This window comes from Stigmatopora nigra, chromosome 17 (assembly GCF_051989575.1).
Source record: "Stigmatopora nigra isolate UIUO_SnigA chromosome 17, RoL_Snig_1.1, whole genome shotgun sequence".
In the NCBI taxonomy this organism is placed as follows: domain Eukaryota; kingdom Metazoa; phylum Chordata; class Actinopteri; order Syngnathiformes; family Syngnathidae; genus Stigmatopora; species Stigmatopora nigra.
This window is the reverse complement of record NC_135524.1, coordinates 3,679,583-3,699,712: the sequence shown is the minus strand read 5'-3', so window position 1 is coordinate 3,699,712 and position 20,130 is coordinate 3,679,583. Positions and strand designations below refer to the sequence as shown.

At 39.1% G+C, this 20,130-nt stretch overlaps 1 protein-coding gene across 3 annotated transcripts in view; it reads right to left on the bottom strand.

Annotated features, from left to right (window-relative positions):
• Positions 1-588: 588 nt before the first annotated feature.
• The window catches only part of sppl3 (signal peptide peptidase 3), a 37,609-nt gene continuing 18,067 nt past the window's right edge, over positions 589-20,130 (bottom strand). The window contains exons 2-12 of one of the 3 annotated variants that reach the window (XM_077737179.1): positions 16,144-16,249; positions 9,217-9,294; positions 8,696-8,787; positions 8,494-8,613; positions 8,222-8,300; positions 7,600-7,712; positions 6,710-6,816; positions 5,418-5,581; positions 4,984-5,171; positions 4,413-4,522; positions 589-2,972 (exon numbers count right to left, since the gene is read on the bottom strand). In XM_077737179.1, the coding sequence (XP_077593305.1) occupies positions 2,904-2,972; positions 4,413-4,522; positions 4,984-5,171; positions 5,418-5,581; positions 6,710-6,816; positions 7,600-7,712; positions 8,222-8,300; positions 8,494-8,613; positions 8,696-8,787; positions 9,217-9,294; positions 16,144-16,160 (1,137 nt within the window). In that variant the 5' untranslated portion in view covers positions 16,161-16,249 and the 3' untranslated portion in view covers positions 589-2,903. Of the gene's footprint in view, positions 2,973-4,412; positions 4,523-4,983; positions 5,172-5,417; positions 5,582-6,709; positions 6,817-7,599; positions 7,713-8,221; positions 8,301-8,493; positions 8,614-8,695; positions 8,788-9,216; positions 9,295-13,762; positions 14,324-16,143; positions 16,250-20,130 lie in introns of those variants that run through there. The other 2 variants (XM_077737178.1, XM_077737180.1) reach the window with 2 other exon arrangements.

Genomic DNA, 20,130 nt, shown 5'->3' with positions numbered 1-20,130 from the left:
ACATACATATATATATATATATACACATACATATATATATACACATACATATATATATATATATATACACATACATATATATATACACATACATATATATATATATGTATATATATATAAACTTACATATATATACATACATACATACATATACATACCCACACAAAAGATATATATATCTATATATTTTAAATAAGCTTGGCACTGACATTTATAACACAAGCAGACACTTGAGCGAAACAAGTAAAAATGATGTTTTAGTAGTTAAACAATAATCCAACCAGCAGATGTTGCAATGTGTTGCCCTCTGCTGGTCGTGCACAATCAGCAATATGGAAAGGGTGTATGTATGTATACATGGAGAAAAACTTTTAAAATGAAATATGATTTCATTTCCTAATCAGCCATATAAAATTAAACCAAGAGCAATGTTTCTCTAAAGTCTCAGAAATAAGATTCCCTTTTTGTAACTTAACTGTTATACAAGGCCTTTTCTTGCTATAATAATGTGATGATAATATCAATATCATGGCAGATAAGCAGTGGTAGAGAAGTTGTACACCTAATAGAAATAAAGACAACAAAGTATTTACAGTTAGTCATGTTTATTTACAGCACAATCCTCAACGACAGAGGGGGACAAAAATGTTTTTGTTGGTGTGTGTGTGTAGATGGAACGTATCCAGAGTCACGTTTCATCATTACACAGTTTCTATCGTATTGAGTCACCGTTTTTCTATATACAGAATCCATTCAGTCGCAATATCTATGTCGCGGCAATCCTCGACTGGAGAGCAAAAATGAAAGAATTGAAAAGAAATCCAATAAAAAAAGTTGTCCACAATGATCGTCTTCAGCTAATTATATATATGCATATATATACACATATATTTAGGTATATATGTATACTTATATATGTATATAAATCTATATATTTTCTTGCCAAGTCCAGGGAGAGGTGATAGGGTTTGTGGTTTTGGCTTTTCAGCCTTAGTGAGGGTCCTCAAGGTCCCAAATATTGAGCCATTTTACCCCCATTCCTTTTTCTCCTCCACTCAGTCACAAATGTCCTGAGCACAAACTCTGCAGAGTACATTTGGGCTCCCACAAAATAGGTCCAGTCCAGGCTCCGAAACAAACCGAAAAACAAAAAAAAGTCCGGACGTAGCCCTCCAAATTGATTACACTGTACACTTAACATGCACGTCCAGAGTAAAAAATAAAAAAAATGTGGAAAAAAAACCCCAAACAAAAATCTGTGCCATCCTCCAGGCTTCCTCACCTCTTGTATAAATTAGAAATGAATTGACAAGCACCACAAAACCGTGGCTAGACAAAAAAAATATATAAAGTAATAAAAAAACAACAACAAAAAAGACCGGTTACAGTATAAAACATCCTACAATAGCTTTTTAGATCTATTATCCGTTGGTTAAATTCATTTTTTTTCTTTAAAAAGTGATTTCCTCCCCTCCTCAGGTCCAAAAACATACACACACCCCACACACACACACACACATTCAGTTCTATACATGTAACCAGAGTACGGGTGGATCTCCCACTGACTTATCACAATAGTCAGGTCCTCATCGCGCTTTCTTGCTTTTTTTTCTGTGCCCACATCACCACTTAGGTGATCTTTTAATATCCCTTTTAGGATGACTTGTGCAAAAAGAAAGTGTTAAGAAGACGAGACCAAGTTTTCTCCTGGAAGAATGTAACATACTTTCACAAATTAGTTCAACATTCATTTATTTGAAGAAACATCATGATATAAAAACAAAAACACTGTTTACATTTCCACCTGTCTTGCCTTATCCCCCCCTTACTTTGAAAAAACAAAACCGTAATTTAGCACATTTTACAAAAAAAAAAATCTTTACACTGGTTGAGTTGGAGAATTTCCCTCTCTTGTTGATGCAAACCTGACTATTGTCACAGCCAGTCTAAATTAAAAGCAAATAAAAGCACGTCATCACCCTCCTCTACACACACTCACACACACACACGCACGCACACGCTTGAGAACAGGAATGGGGGGGCACCAACAACTGCTGACAAAAAATGAACTTTGTTTTCTTTTGACCTGTGTTTTCAAACACAAGCAAACGTACAAAGGGCTCACAAGTCAACCTGCTGTTAGTTAAAACCCACCTGTTACTCAGCATGCGCTCAAATACTAACTGAAAATATGGCAAAAATACATGTGTACACTTATATACAAACGGAAGCCACGCCTGCCAGGAGTGTGCTACGTAATTGAACAATGCATCTTCTTCTGTATACTCAGAGAATAAAAACCTTTTCTAAATAAAATACATTGTTGTCTGTGAAGATGAGCGAGCGAGGCGATCGCAAATGACCATTAGAGAGGAGGATGACCACCGTGTGTGTGTATGCTTCCCGCGTCCCATTCGCCGATGGCCCCTTCCTTCCGTCTCCACGGCGATATTCCGTGCTCGTTTGACGTCGCTCGGAAATATGAAGAGTCAATTGTAATGACCACGACGATGTTAAAAAAATAGATATTACCCCCTACGTCTCACAAGTCCACAATGGGAGGAGGAAGAAGAGGAGGAGAGAGATGTCATGTGATGTCATGTGACAAATCAATGCGGTGGAAAGACAGGAGGGAGGGCAAGTGGAAAAACTAGCATGGATGTGCTACGATGAAGAGGAGGAAGATGTGTTGTGTGCTTTCACAAACACTCCCATACTTGTGTCCTTCTGAGGCGGGGGTGGTCTCCGCAGACATTGGTGGAACGCATGAACGAGTGGTGACGACGTGGCCTCGCTGCCAGGGTACCCCACTACTCTCCCCACCCCTCTGTCCCCTCCCCTGCTCTTCCATGGGAAAGAGGGGTCCGCCGTCCTCCCCCTTGCTTGTTAATTGGCCGAGTGCATCATACCTCCAGGAAACGGGAGGTGGGCTTGGCATGGAAGGGCTCGGACCACATGCGCCGCAAATCCCCCTTTAAGGAAGACACAAAAAACACCAACGCATGCACTTGTTTAAGTCGTGGGTGCGTTGTTTTTTTTCTGGATCAGGGGAGGTGAATACGTGGCTCAAGGCCAGAAGGAATGCGGCTCTTTCACTGTGATTGACAGTAATAGATGTCCGATCAATTTGAAAGGTGAGATCTGGCATTTGATGAACATCTTTCAGTGCCATTGACGCAGGAAATCAGTTCGCTGATAAAAACCTTCAAGACGTTAAAGGCAGTTATTGATGTGTTCCTCTAAGGTTGGGTTTTAGAAGGGGTTAATAAATCAAGGTTTCTCAATATTCCCGTCAATGATGGCCAATAAGTTAAGGCTGTCATAAGACTGTCTGTATTGCCATCTGGTGGCTAGTGTTCACAAACCAAAATGAGCAAAGCCCACCACAATTGTAACTATAAAAAGTAGCACTGAGCTAGTTATAAAAAATAAAATAAAAAACCTGAGCAATGATGGCACTAATTTTCCATTGACATGGTGGGAGCGATCGTTTTAAAATACAAACACATACTGACTTAAATTTATAATTATTCATTTCAACATTCTACCAAAATATAAATTCTGAAGAAAAATAAATATGGCATGATTATATTGTGCACTTGATGCACTGTAATGTGCTGGCATTTTCTGTGCCTTGAAAACAATATTATTGATATGATATATTGAAGATCCCCATGTATGTACAAACTGTTTTTGATACTTATTTTCAGTTTAAATCACATGCATACAAACACTAGAAAAATAAAATGAAGCTTTGTGGGAGTAAAAAGAGTGCAGCATTTATGCAGCTAAAGCAACCATAGTGCTTGCTAAGCAGTATGGATGCCTAAGTCATCGGGGAACAACCAAGTGCTGTCTTGTTGGCTAATCCGTCATGCACACACTGAGATCGACGTAAATTTTAAAAGATTTTCAGAAAACTAGAGCCAGGTGTCCCTACAGTTTGCGCTTTTGCTTAGTACTTCACAACATTCTATTTTAGCAGGCTTATTTCAGCGAGAAAAAAGTCATATTGGCCAAAACGTTAAAAAGGAGAGACGTATTACTCCCATTTTAATCTGGGAAGACCGTTAAAAAATATCAATTCACCTCATAGTTAAGTCTAGAGAGGAATTGTTATGTTTTTAAAAGAAATTATACTTGATACCTCATTTAACGGATAGTGTGTTTCAACCCGGCATCTGTTCTGCTGTACACTCATTAAGGTGTCACCTATGTGCTGCCTTCCTGTTTTCCCATGTTGCCTAGTAACTAGCCGTAGGTCTTGGCTAATGAGACGGCTAACGGCAGTACGTCCAAGGCAGAGAGAGATGAAGCAAATTACACAGCGAGTGTATTGCGCGAGCGTGCCGTGTATTGACTATGTTGTCGTGTTGAATGTTTGAGTCGCTGTTGAACATGCACGAAAGTACCTTCAGGTAGGCCATAGTGAGCAGAGGCAGCAGGGTGAAGGGCACCAGGTAGAGCAGAGCTGGCTGAGCAGCGCGATGGATCCTGGACGCCACGGTGGCCGTTAATAGACCTGGTTCCACGAAAAGTACACATTAGGGAAATGGCCTTTTTTAATAGCTTGGATTTTTTTTAAAAATGTTGAATATCTGGATTGAATCAACCAAGTAATTGTTTAGTTTTCCTTTTCTTTCTCTGAAATTGTTATGCATACATCTTGGCTCCATCTGGACTCACTTCTGCCTTAGCAGTTCTTAAGGCAATTTAATTAAAAATTAAAAAAAAAAAACAATAATTCTTGAGCCTTAGGTATTTAAGTTTAAATTAATATGTTGGTATGCAGGATAAGGAAATCCTGGACGGAAATTCTGAAATGTCGGTTGGGAACAAGATTCAACAGGTTACTATATACAAAGAATTACTGTCTGTATGACGTAAGCAGATGTTTGAAGAGTGAGTGTTTTGTATATAAACAAGCTTAACTAACAGTGTATGTTCACCCATAAAGTCTTCCAACTCGTATTGATTACTCACCCACAAAGTATCCAATGAGAGTGCAGTGGAAATAGGAGACCCGCTGCATGCGCCCTGAAACATTGGGCCCAGACGCTTCCCCACTCGCTTGCTTCTTGTAGTTGTCATAGCGTAGGACAAAGCACAAGAGCAGTCCGGGCATCACAATGTCTCCGATTCCCAGCATTGAGAAGTGACTTCCAGTGGAGCTGTGACACAAGGCCATGTTGGTTGTTGTGTTAAAACATTTTTCTCAATATCTTGTCATTGAGGGCTATTAGGTACAACGAAACCAATTTGGTGGAGAAATGTTCTTTAAAGGCGCAGTGAGGCAGTAATGCTCACTGTAGCGGAAAATTAAAGCTTGGGTGGTGAGAAGAGTGGAGGGGCGGGGTAAAAAAAATCATTTAAAAAAAAAGGGGGAGAAAATAAAGGAATTTAACACCATTTTTTACCTGGGAAATACTAGTTTTCCAGGTAAGGATAGACGGGGGACATCTCGGCCCATCCCTGGTCCAAGGTGCAGCTTCCTAGACAGGACGTCAATTGGATTTTCTGCAGGTTGGGTAGCGACTTTGACCATCACGTTGCTGTTGAAGATGTAGGCCGAGAAGAACACCTAAGGGGAAATGGGAAGGAAGCATCAGCATGTTGTTGCATTTCTCTGCTAACATTGGGGGTTGCTAGGCACCCGCATAGGCAGAAGATGAGAATACCGCAGCGGAGACTGATCATTTGCTTTTATTGGTATGTGCGGCATCTTTGTCTTTTTCAAATTCACTTAAAGTAATGTGACACTAAAAGAACATATTGTTTTGCTCATTGGATGCCAGACTTTAAATGTACAAAAATACATTAGTTCATAACAACATGTGTGTTAACCCAACTAGTTTGCGTTTTATGATCATAGATTACATTAGGCACATCAATTGGGTGTATATCCCGCAAATTGTATAAAAATGTAAATTAATGTACATTTTAAAAACAAAATCCTTATTAATTATTTTCTTAAAAACAGACCCAAATTAAGTCATTCTAAATGAATTAAAACAGTCATGTCTGTTATTTTTGCGGAAATTTAATTACAGTTAGGCTGCATGTTTCCCCAGCATCTCCATTGGCCGAATTGATTGATGGTTTGTTTTTTATTTTGTATGACATTTTCCAAATTAATCTCTGTTTAGCCTATGGCGAGGTAGTAATAGGTCACAATTACAATAATTTGCCAGTTGAAAAACACAATAACAGAACAAACACTAAGTATGGTTAAAACTGAGCCTGCCTTGTATTACCCGATGACATTTTCTTATAATGCGGCACAAACTACTTCAGAACCCCCCCTTGTTCCTAACCCTGAATTCTCATTTCTGCCTTTTTTTCTTATACCAAATAGGTGAGTAACAGTTAATTGTGTATCATTTGTCACAAGACTGTTGTAAACAGAGGACGTGTTGTATCTTCAAGCAGCGAAAAGATCATTTGTTTAGTGAATGGTCCTAGTGTTTCATAATCAGCCAGCTCTATGATTGACAATGGCAGGAATTCAATATGTGGTTCATAAATCACAGCGACATGTGCTTTATATGCAAAGAAACAAAGGTCACGTGCATATTTTTTTTCTCAAACAGCTCATTTCATAGACAGCAGGCTTATGACAATAAGCTTGTCATTGTGTATATTTGCATGTGCCGCCATGTGTGTGTATGTGAGCTTTGCCATTAAGCAGCTATGCGGGTGATGTCCTTACCCAGAACACATCATAGATGAGCAACCCTGACAGCAGCAGGCACGACACCTTCAGACTGGGCAATCGCACAAAGGCGATCATGGCCACACACAAGCCCATGGCTAAAGCTAAAGGGGGAAAAAAATCCACAAAACATGTTGATTATCTTCAGTTCATTAAAAAAAAGAACCAACAAAACATACGAGGTTAGTTATTAAAATCATTCAAGTAGAAAAGTGTGGTAAGAGTCATCCATGCATTTGCAATGTAAAAGAGCTCTCAATGGCATTTCTATGATCAGACAAAGGAGCAAGTAATTTTAAATTCCTTTTCCTATTTTCAAAATCACTATATTGTTTTAACAAACACTCCATGTCTGTTTAAGCCGTAGTTGGCATGTTGATTTGCCCAGTTAAAACCAACATTTAAATCCAAAATGAATCACAATTAAAAGAATGTTACATGTTTTTTTGTTGTTGTTGAAAGAACTCATACCAACAATAACACATGCATCTCTTATCATAGGAAATTGCCCAAGCTGTAGAATCAACATAAAAGGCCTATTTGAACAATGCCATTAGATTGACAACAATTTAATTATAGTGTAGCCAAATGATATGCATCACTGGCTACATAAATGATTGTGGAATCATGTTGCATAGGCGGACATTTCCTGCATTAAAGTGACAGCTTTTTACATGGTCCCCCCACGGCTAGTTTAATTGGGCCTTCACTAGCGTGACGAGCATGGGACATATTCATTATGCTGCACTGTGTGTCAAATGACCAGTGGCAACGTGGAAAATGGGGGGCACGCACTCTTGACAGGTGTTCTAGATATTGGGGGTAAACTATGTAAATTTATCTGTGGTGATTGGTCCCTATTGGCAAGTGTTGGCAGTGTGACGCACCGTCCATGAGGAGCCAGTGTCCGGTCAGCACCCAGATCATCACCAACATGACGGAGAGGGAAAAGGACAGTAGCTCGGCCAGAGTAAAGCGGCCACAGCAGCCAAATGAAATCCTGTAAATGGGATGACAGATATTTAGAGACATTGTTACAGATAGGGAATACTAAATGACTATGTAAATATATGAAGACAATCCATGATAATGACGGTGCAAGTTTGCAGATCTTTGTAGAAGGATTTATGTTGTTAGTGTGTGTGAGTGGATGGGTGGGTGGTGTATGTTATCACCTCTTGTGGTTTACCATTGCAACAATGGAAATGTTGGGATATCAGTACACTAGGCTAAACTTAACCTTTCTTTATTCTCATAAAAAACAAGTTTGCTTGTTTGTTTGTAGCTAAGCAGAGAAATTTGTGGTGGAGAATTTTTGTTTGAAGTTGTATTCTTTTATTACCCACAGTTCAAATTGTCAATGCGACTTTCAGTAATGGAATTGAATGGTGTGTCTCATGACAGGCAGAATTAATCAATTCGGTAACATTTAAACTATTACGAAACAACAGTATTCAGATTGTATATTGGGCGATCAACCGAGAAGTGATTTAAAAAATAAAGTCTTACTTGTTCTGTGGAGAGCAGGGCCTAGTCAGATACTGGCACATTGGCAACAAGAGAAAAGCAAAAGCAATTGTAGCGAGCACTGAGGAGAGAAAATAGAGAGTACAGAACAGCAATGAGATACACTACATTCATTCGTCTTCTTTTCATGCGTCGGCTTCACAGAGCAGCTAATAATCTTTACACGTTCATCGGCAAAGGACCAAAAAAAAAGAGGCGTACTACTGTGTACGTGTGCCTTAAAGCATTCATTTGCTGTGTGTTGCCACGCATACCTGCTGTGCAGATGGTGAAGACCACCTGGACTGAGTCAAAGAAGAAGAACATGACCAGCAGAGACACGGAAGCTCCTATTGGTAGGAACAGTGCCTGTGTCGAATCTATTGTCTGAATACCTGTTTGAAATAGAAATAATTAAAAAAAAGGTGAAGACAATACAAATTAATTTCAATGTACTGCTTTTAAAACGACACTCACTGTTGTTTGTGTTGCTGTTGTTGAAGGATCCCGTTGTGGTTGGGTTGCCATCTTTGTCCTTCTCTTGGTTTTCACAGTCCATGTTTAATGATCTGCAGAGGGACAAGTGAGTTGTAAGGATGCGTTAACTTTACAGACATCTTAAACAATTCAGGCCTCCATTCATATTGGGGTCTGGCATGGCTTGTTATCTTCTTGTGGCAGATGCAAAGATACAGCCAAGCTAATTTGGTACCCAGGCTTGACACTAACAGGACTCATTTAGATTAGAATGAACTCATTATAGCTGTCTCGCTCCAGCTTTCTTTACATCCCTCTTAAATAGTTTTTCATGTTGCCTCATGGAGGGAAAAGCAGAACAAGCCATAAAAACAATGTAAACAATATTATTTTCGGTTCTTTTAATGGGTAACCAAAAATTTATTTTTGTAAAACTAAAGGTTTTTGGGAGCACTGATATAAAATAGTAATATTAATCAAACTAAAGCCTAAAATTTTGAGAAAATGTAAATGACACTCACCTGAAACTGCCATAAACGATGAGAAGAATGGAAATAAGAAAGGTGGACACCTGACTGGAGTCGACTAAAGAGTACGCCCTGAAAGAAAGAAAAAAAACAATGAAATTATTAATTAAGATCCCAATGAATGACTTTTATAGACACAATTTATTCTTTAAGATTCCAATAAAGAAAATCTTCAAAAAGGGAAAATGTGTTAAAAAACAGGGAAGAGATTGTGCAATTGCTACTTCACAACTGATACTATAAATTGAAAATTATTAGTCTATGCAATTTGCACTAAGAAGTTTATATGGTGGCAACCAGGAACTTGAATGCTTAGGAACATTGCACATTTAGTATATAGAGCGGAACTTTTGAAAGGTATTGGGAAAGTGCATTTTGACTGGTGAGCTATCAACATAGTAACGGTGCATGTTCGCTTCAAAACATTATTGCAACCTATCAAAGTGACAAGACACATAAAAAACATACTTCATCACAGCAAATCATAAAAGTGCAGCAGTGCAACAGAGGATTGCTATTCAAATCCCCAGAGAGACTGCTGACCTTTGTTATTAAGCGCAAGAAATTGTATGATTTTAAAACAAGAATAGCAAGAGCCAAAGAATAAAAAAAAATACATTCAATTCTACACAACCTTAAAACTAAAATAGAGAGAGCAGCCAAGAGTATCATAGCCATATTTGATATTTTACACTGAAATATGGAGTAGATTCAAACATGAGTTTTAAGTATGCACCACAATATGTACAATACAAGGACTTTCATTTAAAATCAATGTCCAGGGGTACCAATACGCAAGGGAGGCTTAAATCAGATCAAGCAAGTTGATTGAAGTGTAGAGTGTTTTGACACAGCCTCGACCTGACCTGCAACCTTCTAATGCTGGTTGGTTGCTAGGGAAAAAAGACAAGGTGGCCATTGTGGCTTGCTGCTTTCTTATAGGCGCTCTGACCGAGATGCTGACCTGTCAGTAGCCTGTCAAACTCACTCTCCTTGGGTGAGGAATGCAGTAGAGTAAGTAAACGCTCTGTATGATATACCATTATTGTACAGTTTCACAAAATATATGGATGTGTCATCATCTTTCTCCTCAGACAGAATGTGAAGAACTCATTCCTGTTGATTATATATTATATTTTTTTATTGTTTTTGGGTTCAAGTCCTTGTGAGATTATGCTTTTTAAATGACGCGTTATACTAAATAATAAACTGATTCTCCACCTGGCAACCAAGGTTTGGGCAAAACATTTTCATATGGTGAGGTACCATATCTCAAAACTGTGGCGCTATTGGTGCTTAAGGCAAATTTAGCTTTCATTTAAAATACACAGCAAAAAAAAATACATTTTCCAATATTTTTCCACTAACTGTAGAGGAGTATCTTGTAACTTTGTACAAAATGACAAACTCCAACGCTGTCATCTTGACAAGCAATTAACAAATGATCACAGTGTACCTGACATAACACACCTTGTGCTTACGTGGTTCATACAAGTTTCAAAAAAAGGAAGCTATTTTAAAAGACACCAGGGTCATGTATCATCTTAAATGGTTGAGAAAAAAAAAGTACAAGCATGGAAAAGTAAAAGAAACATTTCAGAAAAGCTGACCTTGTTCCACTCAGATTCTAATGATGTCACGGCAGCAGCAAGATAGATGCAGAGTTTCATCCACCACGGATCTAATTCATATTCTAGCACCAAACTAGTCCGAGTGAATTCTGCGCACAGATGCCCGCAGAACATGGGCGAGATAGATGAATGGAACATTTAAAAACAAAATACAATCCAGGACTGTTGGAGGCTGGATGGAAGCCCAAGGAGCCATAAGTCCTCCTTGTCCACTGACAGAGTCCCCCCTCCCATTACAAATGACACAATTCCCAATCTGACTCTCAACAAGCAAACATGCGTGACTGGACCACAAAGGGTCAACTAGGTGGCAAAAGCAAATGCTTTGGTTCCACCAAGAAAAGATACCTGTAGCATTGTTCCTTTATTTATATTGAACACCCTTACACAGTAGCTACAGAGTAGATTTGCCTTGAGCTCTCCAATTGTGGATTAACATTCATCTCCTTCCATCGTCTGATCCAATTATGGATGTAAAGGGCTAAATCCTCCAGGAACAGAGTGTAATTTGTGATAAACTGTGACCTTTTTGCCTAACATTAAAACTCATTCACCTCCCCTTCCCTGCCATTTGACCATATGGTGTTTGCAGCCTCATTTGACATTTGGACAGTCCCTTGGTTTACCATGGCCCTGACCAGGCATTTCAATGAAGAAGATTACACTAAATTAACTAGTAATTGTCTTTTTGGTTGATTTAGTTTGACAATTTGTACCCCAAAATGTTCTGATCCATATGAATACCCCAATACCTTTGTTATACAATACAGTTTCTCAAGCGACTCCTAAAGATTACGTTTAATTGACATTTACATCTTGGGAGAACAATTCATGGGTAACAGTAGGTGCCCTCACCTTGATAGGCTTTGTTGTGTGTTTAATTTAGAAAGGGGATATCTGTAGGTTTGGTAACAATATTTAAGATAAGATGAAAGGAAGGTCTACTATTTAGCAAATCATGTTTTTTTTTGTTGAAATGACTAACATTGTTGCACTTTGTTAGGTGAGTAAAGATCACCCAAGGCTAAAGATGGTGGTATGACACATCAATGTGTGAGAGGTGTTGGAGTGGTCCTGATGTGTGATGCTATTGGTGAAGCTAACTAGTGCCATGATATTGTTGCGCCAAGGATGGAAGAAGGGTGGAAGATTTTTACATTCTGAAATAAATCATATGAAATACAATCAGGATGGAGCTCTTTCAATTCTCATATCTGCGACTTAAAATCTTTCACATTGAAATGACTACAGGTGATTCCCAATCGGCCGGAAAAAAAATAAATGGAAGCAGGGCTCTGGTATCACTTGTAGTGTTGGTGTCGGAAGTGAGAAAATATGGATTGTGCATACCTAATCCATACTAAGATTGTGCGTTTAATTATCTTATATTATGCCTTATGAAGGAGATCCTGTATATCTGTGTGTGAGATTTATCTAGAGTGCATTCGCCCCAATAACATGTTTCGCAACTGGTTGGGTCATGCAGTCATAAATAATAAATGAGTTCAATATTTACGAGTAAAACTCCTAAAGTGTGCATTGGATGGAGACGATTCCTGAGGCAAGATGCTGTGAGCTAGACTGGAATGCAATGGAAAAAAATAGCCATGCCTGATGAAAAAAGAAGCAGATGTAAATTTACAAACAATCACACCACACCCCCAAAAGATATTTATGTAATTAAGCGGATTCTGTAGACAGCAAGAAGTATTTCGCAAAGCAAGTATTTTGTGTGTGTTTTTTGTGACAAGATCTATATACAATGCCCCTGCCTCTGTCAGCACATCTTATTTTTGTGAGATTACATCGGATCATGTGAACTTTCTGACTGACAGGCCACATTCTCTAGCGGTGGGATCGGCATTTTCGTGTATTTAGAGTTTATCAGAGCACCATATACGACCAAACCTATTCAAATCCGGCTTTATTATTGTTACCAGGCTCTTGATAAACTCCCTTAGCAAATGTTAATTATTTTTTGGGGAAAAAGTTGTTAATTTAATATACCTTTTTTTGAGAATATGTTCACTTTGACAGTCAGATGAGTACACAAGTTGACTGTATATACCAAATCAGCAAATAAAGTACCCTAAATTAATATTGAGGGATCACCAAAAGCCAAATTCAAATCATTTAAACATGCACAATTTTCTCTTAATTTATTTTCTATTGCACACAAAGTTGCTACATTCATTCCATGATGTTTCAAAGAAATATTGGTAATTTTCATTCAAGGGGCGTTTTTGAATGATCACGTGATCTGAATCGAGTGTCATCCTTCAGGGTGACTTCAGGTGCTCGCATCTCATCCCACCTGTTCAAACCGTCATCTTCAGCAACCTGTCGAGTGTCACGTTGGCCCACAAATGCCACAATTTGCTTAGCTTTCAGCCCCCCAAATAAGAGGATCCATTGTTGTTATGTGTGTCTCGTCGATGAACGCTGGCCCTCTCTCATCAGCTAACTCCCAATTTGTTTGCACGGCCAACTTGACCACTAATCAGCTTAACGCTCCTGTGCGATGTCGCGTCGCCCATATTAGTAAATCAATTCAGGGCGTAATAAACACAAAAAGAGCAAGATCAACGCATACATTGACCTATAAAACAGGAATTGTTGATCAGGTGAATTAGCTGATCGGCTAACTTGTTAGCAGCATTCGTTCACAATAGCACCATTGGAATTGACCTCAGTTGAATGGCGTTAGCACGGCAACATCACTAGCTGCGATCTGCTAACAACATATATTTCGTTGCTGCTCGAAATAACATCTTTTTCGCGGACATCGGATCATCATACGATAGTTTGCTAGGGACAGAAAAGGCTTCCATTCTTGACTGCCTTTGAAGTAACAACACTGTAGGCGAGATGGCTAATGGTAGCGGGCAACTGTACCCGTACGCACTCACCAAGATGAGTAGCCTTGCTCCGCCATATCGCCGACAACAGTGGGGCTCCGCTACTATGGCTCACACGGGTTCGGATCCACGGCGATGACCCGTTGAGACCTCCAGAAACGCGGGGTCGGGGCCCGATGGTGGGGCTCTTTCGGTGTATCCCTTATAGTCAGTCGCCCTAGCGGCTACTCGTCGGTGACAACACGGTGATGCATCCTGGCGGCAGTTAGCCGAGCCACTAGCCGAATACCGTGCACTTGAAACGGCTCCAGTGAAGGGGGTTGCTGTGGAGAGGCGGACGAAAGACAAAAGCACCCCCTGAAACAACCACACTAAACGTTGTTGACGCTCGTCGCTGCCCCAGCCTGGAAGGCTCGGTCTCCAGCAATGCTTACACCCACTGTAAATCCATATTCAGCGCGATGGTGCCCGCAAAAAAAATCAGTGGCTCCTCAAGTCTCCAGCCCTCGCTGTTATGGAAGACGCTTGGCTTTGTCTATAACGAGAGAGGCGGGGGTGCGCGCAGAGAGCTTTGCAAGTAGGACGAACACTGGGAACGCTTTTCAGACACTTAAAAGCCCTGCAAAATTGGCATCTTATGCAATAATAGCACCGTGCACTCTTACGTTAAATAATTGGACTGTGATCTTTCATTAAAGGAACATAAAAGAGTGGACCGTTTCCCTTTTTTTAACCCTTTTATTTTAACTTTACTACCAAGGGCTTGCACGATCATGGTTTGTTTTGTTACCTTGCCTAAGGCAATGGGGAAACGGTCAACCTCCAAGTCTACCTAAACAACGTTGTACTGGTTGCACTGCCTTCCTGCCCAACTACATACAAGAGGAATCATGCATATCCATATTAGGGATGTGCCGATATTGACTTTCCACCAAATCCGATTGCTCAACCTAGGTTTTGCCAATACCGATCCGGTGCCATACAGAGGCACCTATATATATCTGCCTTCTGATTTGACATACAGTAGCCGAAAAGCACAATAGTAAACACAACTGGGTCAGATTCAATCTTGCAACCAAATCCAATACTGTCCAATACTCCCAAAAACAGTCAGTTCATCACTAATCAAAACAACTTCTCATGCCACTTATCTCATCAAACCATTAGTTATCCTCCTGCCAAAAGTAATTTGCCAAACTACGAAGATAAAACTCACTTTTTAAGAAATAAACAATCAAACTGAAGTTGCCAACAAACGAATCTAACCAAAATCTTGGCTTTCACAACACACGTTTCAAGTTATCACTGTTGAAAGCATTGTTACCATTGTCTGCATAATGTTACTCTATTAGAAATAAAGATGTAACATGTTTGATCAGATTTATGCCTGTTTCCTGCAATTCTAGTACTATTCAGTGGTAAAACTAAAACAAGAATGATGATTGGGTCCATGTCTGTGACTCATTGCCTTGCTTTACTTCCTGTTGGCATCTGGTGTTATATGCAGGAGATTACTACTAGTTTACCATGATTAACACACAGAGTTTAATTCTAGCGATAAGAAGGTAGGAGCAGATACGTTTATACGTCAACCTAATCCTTATGTGGGAAGTTTATTACCCACGTTGATTCTATTTTACCTACATTACAATACAGTGATTGGTTTAATTTTCAGTGTATATTGTACTTTATAACTACTACGTCTTTTATACATGCTCAATTAAAGTAGGTCATTAATACATTGGTGAAAAATATTGACTTTTATGAGTTTCCCAAACAAAAGTTCCCTATTAGGGATTAACCGTGGCAAATTGAGACATCTCTTCTGTGGGTGGAGATTGCATTGGGGTTTAGAGGGAGGTCAGTGGGATTCCCTCTCCAACCGAATAGTGTAGGGATTAAACAAGTCTTTAGAGAGCTGCTTTTCTTGCAGATTATTCTCAATCTGTCCTCAGAAACACACCCACGTCCATTTAGCAGACACTCCAATTGAAAGAGAGAAACACTGGCCAAATTATAAGTATGGCTTGTTAAGTAGTGGTTAATTAGATTATCTGGGGGAAAGAACTTAAAGGGTGTGGAATAATACACCTCTGCAAAGAATTACTGCTCATTTTGTTAAACTGTAGCCAAACATTTTTCATTTCATTTTTGATTGTGTTCACTTCTGTGGCTCTTAACCTGGAAGTGCATTCCCCAGAATATGCCTTTTATAAATGTTAGGGGCAAGGTAAGTATAACAGGTTTGCAATTCATAATAACAATGGAATTCCTTTAAATAGAAAGACTGGTTTGGCGATTGAGGAATAAACATGGGCATGAATTATCTCATTAACCTCAATTCTAAGTGACTTGGTTGAAACGGTGGAAAAGATTGAATAGCTTCATTTCTTAACAGCTAAAGGCCATCATAATTTGCATAAAACATTTACCTGTTTGGAGTTTTCATTGTTCTGCTCGTGCCTATGTGGGTTTTCTCCTGGCAATCCGGGTTTCCTTGATTTCAGAATTATGGGTAACCATTTGCCACCAGGCAACCTATGAATAAATAAAAAAAAAAAGACAAAAATTAGTATAATTAAAAATACCAACTGCAAGTATTTACCGTCCTCCAACAGAATTTGAATGAATACTTATGCAACCTATGTGTATTATGTCTGGCCGCAAGATGTCAGTCTTTACTTATCAGCAGCAACAAGGAAAACAGCACAAGGATGAATAATAATCACAATTATTGCATTAACTTACATTGCATGTAATTTTAGACTTTAGACTACTTACTACAATGAATGCATGCCTTCATAATGACAAACAATACCGTTTTGTGATTACCACAGACCCTAAAAAGTGTCATTCCCACGACTTAGAGGTTTGCATGTTCTCCCTGGGCCTGAATGGGTTTTCTATGGGTAGTCCACTTTCCTCCCACATTCAAAAAACATGCCAATAAGCTGATTGGTCACTCTGAATTGCCTCTAAGTATAAGTGTGAAGGTGAATGGTTGTCCATCTCATTGTGGTTATAGAACCACTTTTGGAAAGGGTTGTGGTTTCCCTAAGATGGTAACATTTCCAGAAATAAACAGTTTGTAAATGTAATTCTTCACTTTAGACAGCAGAGGGAGAATGCAGAAAGCCTAAAACGTCACTTGATGCCACTCCTATGTTATGTCATTGTTTTAGCATGTGACCAATGTTTGTTTGAGAAGTCATGCACACCTCGAGGAGTTGCATATATTTGTAGAATTGTTTGTGACCATGTGCATGTGATGCCATTCAAGGTATTCCAACACACAAACCTAACTTTTTTTTTCCAAATTGGGGTCACAGGGATATATGACCTGAAGAAATGCCGCTCATCTTCATCAGAGAAGAATGGCCCTGCTGTCCTATATCAGCGCCTGCATGTCCTTGTTCTGACGGGGCATCAAATGTGTCGATTCTCAGGCTGATTTAAAGCCCTGATTACATTTGTGAAGTGATTAAATGGGCAGGCAGAATACAAAGTGACCACTGTTGCAGCTCTAAATGAACTCCAAAACTTCACATCATGTGGCTTGGAGAAGAGGGAATAATTTCATGCTTACATTTTATGTGAATTAACTAACTAGAGCCAGGGATTAGATTATTGATGCAATAACTATTGCACTTCATATCTTATGACCAAGTTTTTGTTTCAAGTGAGATGGTAGCTTTGACATATGAATCTATGATTAAACTCAAAACAAATTCTCTCTTCAGATCCAAGTCAGCAAAGAACCAATTGTTAGATTAATCCACCGAAAAGTACACCTAAACTGAGAGACGAGTGTATAGTAGGATAGTGTGTGTGGAGTGCTGAATGATTTTTCCACTTTGACCTATTTGGGAAGAGGTCATGATGACAATGGTAAATGTGGAATTCAATTTTGTCATATTTTCCTTGCGGCATTCATAAAGCCTATATTTGTTTTGTTCAGTTTTTTTGGGCATTCTCTATGTAATTATATGGCAAAAACTTGAATGCATAGACATTTCAACAATGCAAAAGTCGCCCCCTGTAGAAATAGATTGACTTAACAAATATGGTACAATTGTTACATCACACATACAGTTGTCATGAAGCATTGATCTCACAATCGACGTTGTACCAGGTTCAGTTTTACAGTTAAATCAAGCAGTTTAAAATGTACTGTCAATGTAAACGGTTCTATTTTTTGGGAAGATATTGCATATTGACTTCTCAGACAATCCCAAGACTTTATCACGAATTCCTCAGCCACTTTTTTCAAAGTCTTCCAGAGGGCTCTGACATGTACTAATTTTGAACTGGTATGCCCTCCCACCGGGCCTCCGTGTGGTGGGACAGGCCTGTAAAAACCCACTAGGGAGGCCTCTTAGTGGCATCCTAGCCAGGTACCCGAGCCACTTCATTTCCGTTTATCTAGAACAGTATCTTAACTGCTGTTAAAACATGGGCAATAGGCCCACAAGATGATGATTTACTTTTGTAAAGGCTAGCTGTGGCGATCCACTTATATAAATATATATATCTATAATGTGCCAGGGGGTCCACACATCTTTGAACACCCCCGCCAGTGGTCTCACGGGCTCTGTGGGATCCGAGTGTGCAGACACTGTTAGCACGTCTGATATGAGGGCCTGATCAAAGCTGGCTGATTCTGCCTGAACGATTTCCACAGGATTAAGGATTAGGGAGACAGGAAGCTGGGAGAGGCACATAGACAATCCAAGAGAGACTAAAAAATGATGGTGATGGAGAGTGAAAATATTGGCAGAGATTGAGCGGGGGTCATGAGGCATTGGAGGAGAATATCTTTGGAAAAAAAATAAGACTAAAGGCATCTCAATCAAAAGATCCTCAGTAATCTAAACAGAAGGACAATACAATGTAATCGTATCGTACAATAAATGGAACACTGTCATTAATTTAAAATGGGTGAGTGGATAGTGAAAATCCTGTTAAGAAGGCCTTACAGATTTTCAGCTTTAAAGCCTTGTAATGGTGAGAGGACATTAAATAATGAAATCTTAAAATTAGGATCAACACAACTGGAAAGTAGCGATCAGATTGAATGGGGTGGGGAAAATAAGGGAATGTGAAGTAAGTGAAATGATGTGAAGGAAAGAAGGACATTAGCATTTTCAAGAAGGGAAAATTCTAGTTTATGGTTGCCAAATAAGATACAATTTGTAATAAACGCAATAGGAGCCTTCCTTTGAATAACAATTGTATTAAATGCCCTAGACAAATATTTTCTGATTGGTCATATTTTATTTCATTTTAGGATTAGCGCATGATAAAGGAACAACTCGAGGCAAAATGACATACTTAAATAAGAACAAAAACACATTAAATTGAACCTTCTGCCGTCAAGCAGAACAACATTAATAATCATCCCTTCCGCGATATGTCACTGGTACAGAAAAATCTAAACAAAAATACATTATTTGCATTTTTGTTTCATAATCAACTGAATTTTCACAAGTGTAACAACAGAGACAAAAGGATCGATGCAATGAAGTAATCTATGAATAAATATACTATGTAAGAGGCAAAGGGATGGTGCATAATGCATCAGTGGCCAGTTGGCTCACACATGGATTTAAAGCACGTCAGACAGTTTAGGGAGAGGCAAAGTTGTTCATCCTCACCAGATGTGCTTTTGCATTACTGATTAATTATGCTACAGCTCGCAACACTGGGTTTGGTGTCCAGGAAAATGATATTACACCACGCAACCTCAGCTTTTTCAGTTTTTCCCCCTCTGGTTTTACCTCTCCTTCTGGACACATGCAGTTTATATAACTTGAAAATCGAACATTAATAACATCTGTGAAGCTTTTGGCAGAGCAAAACATTGTTTGCTCGTAGGAGGTTAAACAAGATGTGCTCCATAAGACCATTAAAAAAATAAAACATTCACACCCAATGAAAGACTGTCTCATTTGCTGGGATTTCTGTCAGTTCCTCCTCTTAACCAATGACAATAAACGAAGCAACCCCGCTGTCACGGAGACAGCTGGCACGGAAACGGCACAATTACACCATCGTCCAAACCTTCTTCTATTCCACCATGGTCACTACTTTTTTTCCCTTTCACTCTTTTGCTAGCATGTTTTTCTTTCCTTCTCATTAATGAAATAGCAATAAAATAACCTTAAATATAAACACACACATATATATATATATACACACACACACACACTGGAGCACCTCCATTCAAACCAGGAGGGCTTAGACTCCTTAATGGATGATACATTTTTCATCACAAAGGCATGAAATAAAGATATCCTGGTTGCTCCATTTTCTCCTTTTTTTCATTCTCTCTCTGCAACTCATGATTTAATCCTGACCGTTTCCCCTCTTTCTCTCTCTCTCTCTTTCTCTCTCTCTCTCCTTCTCTATTCCTGCTGCTG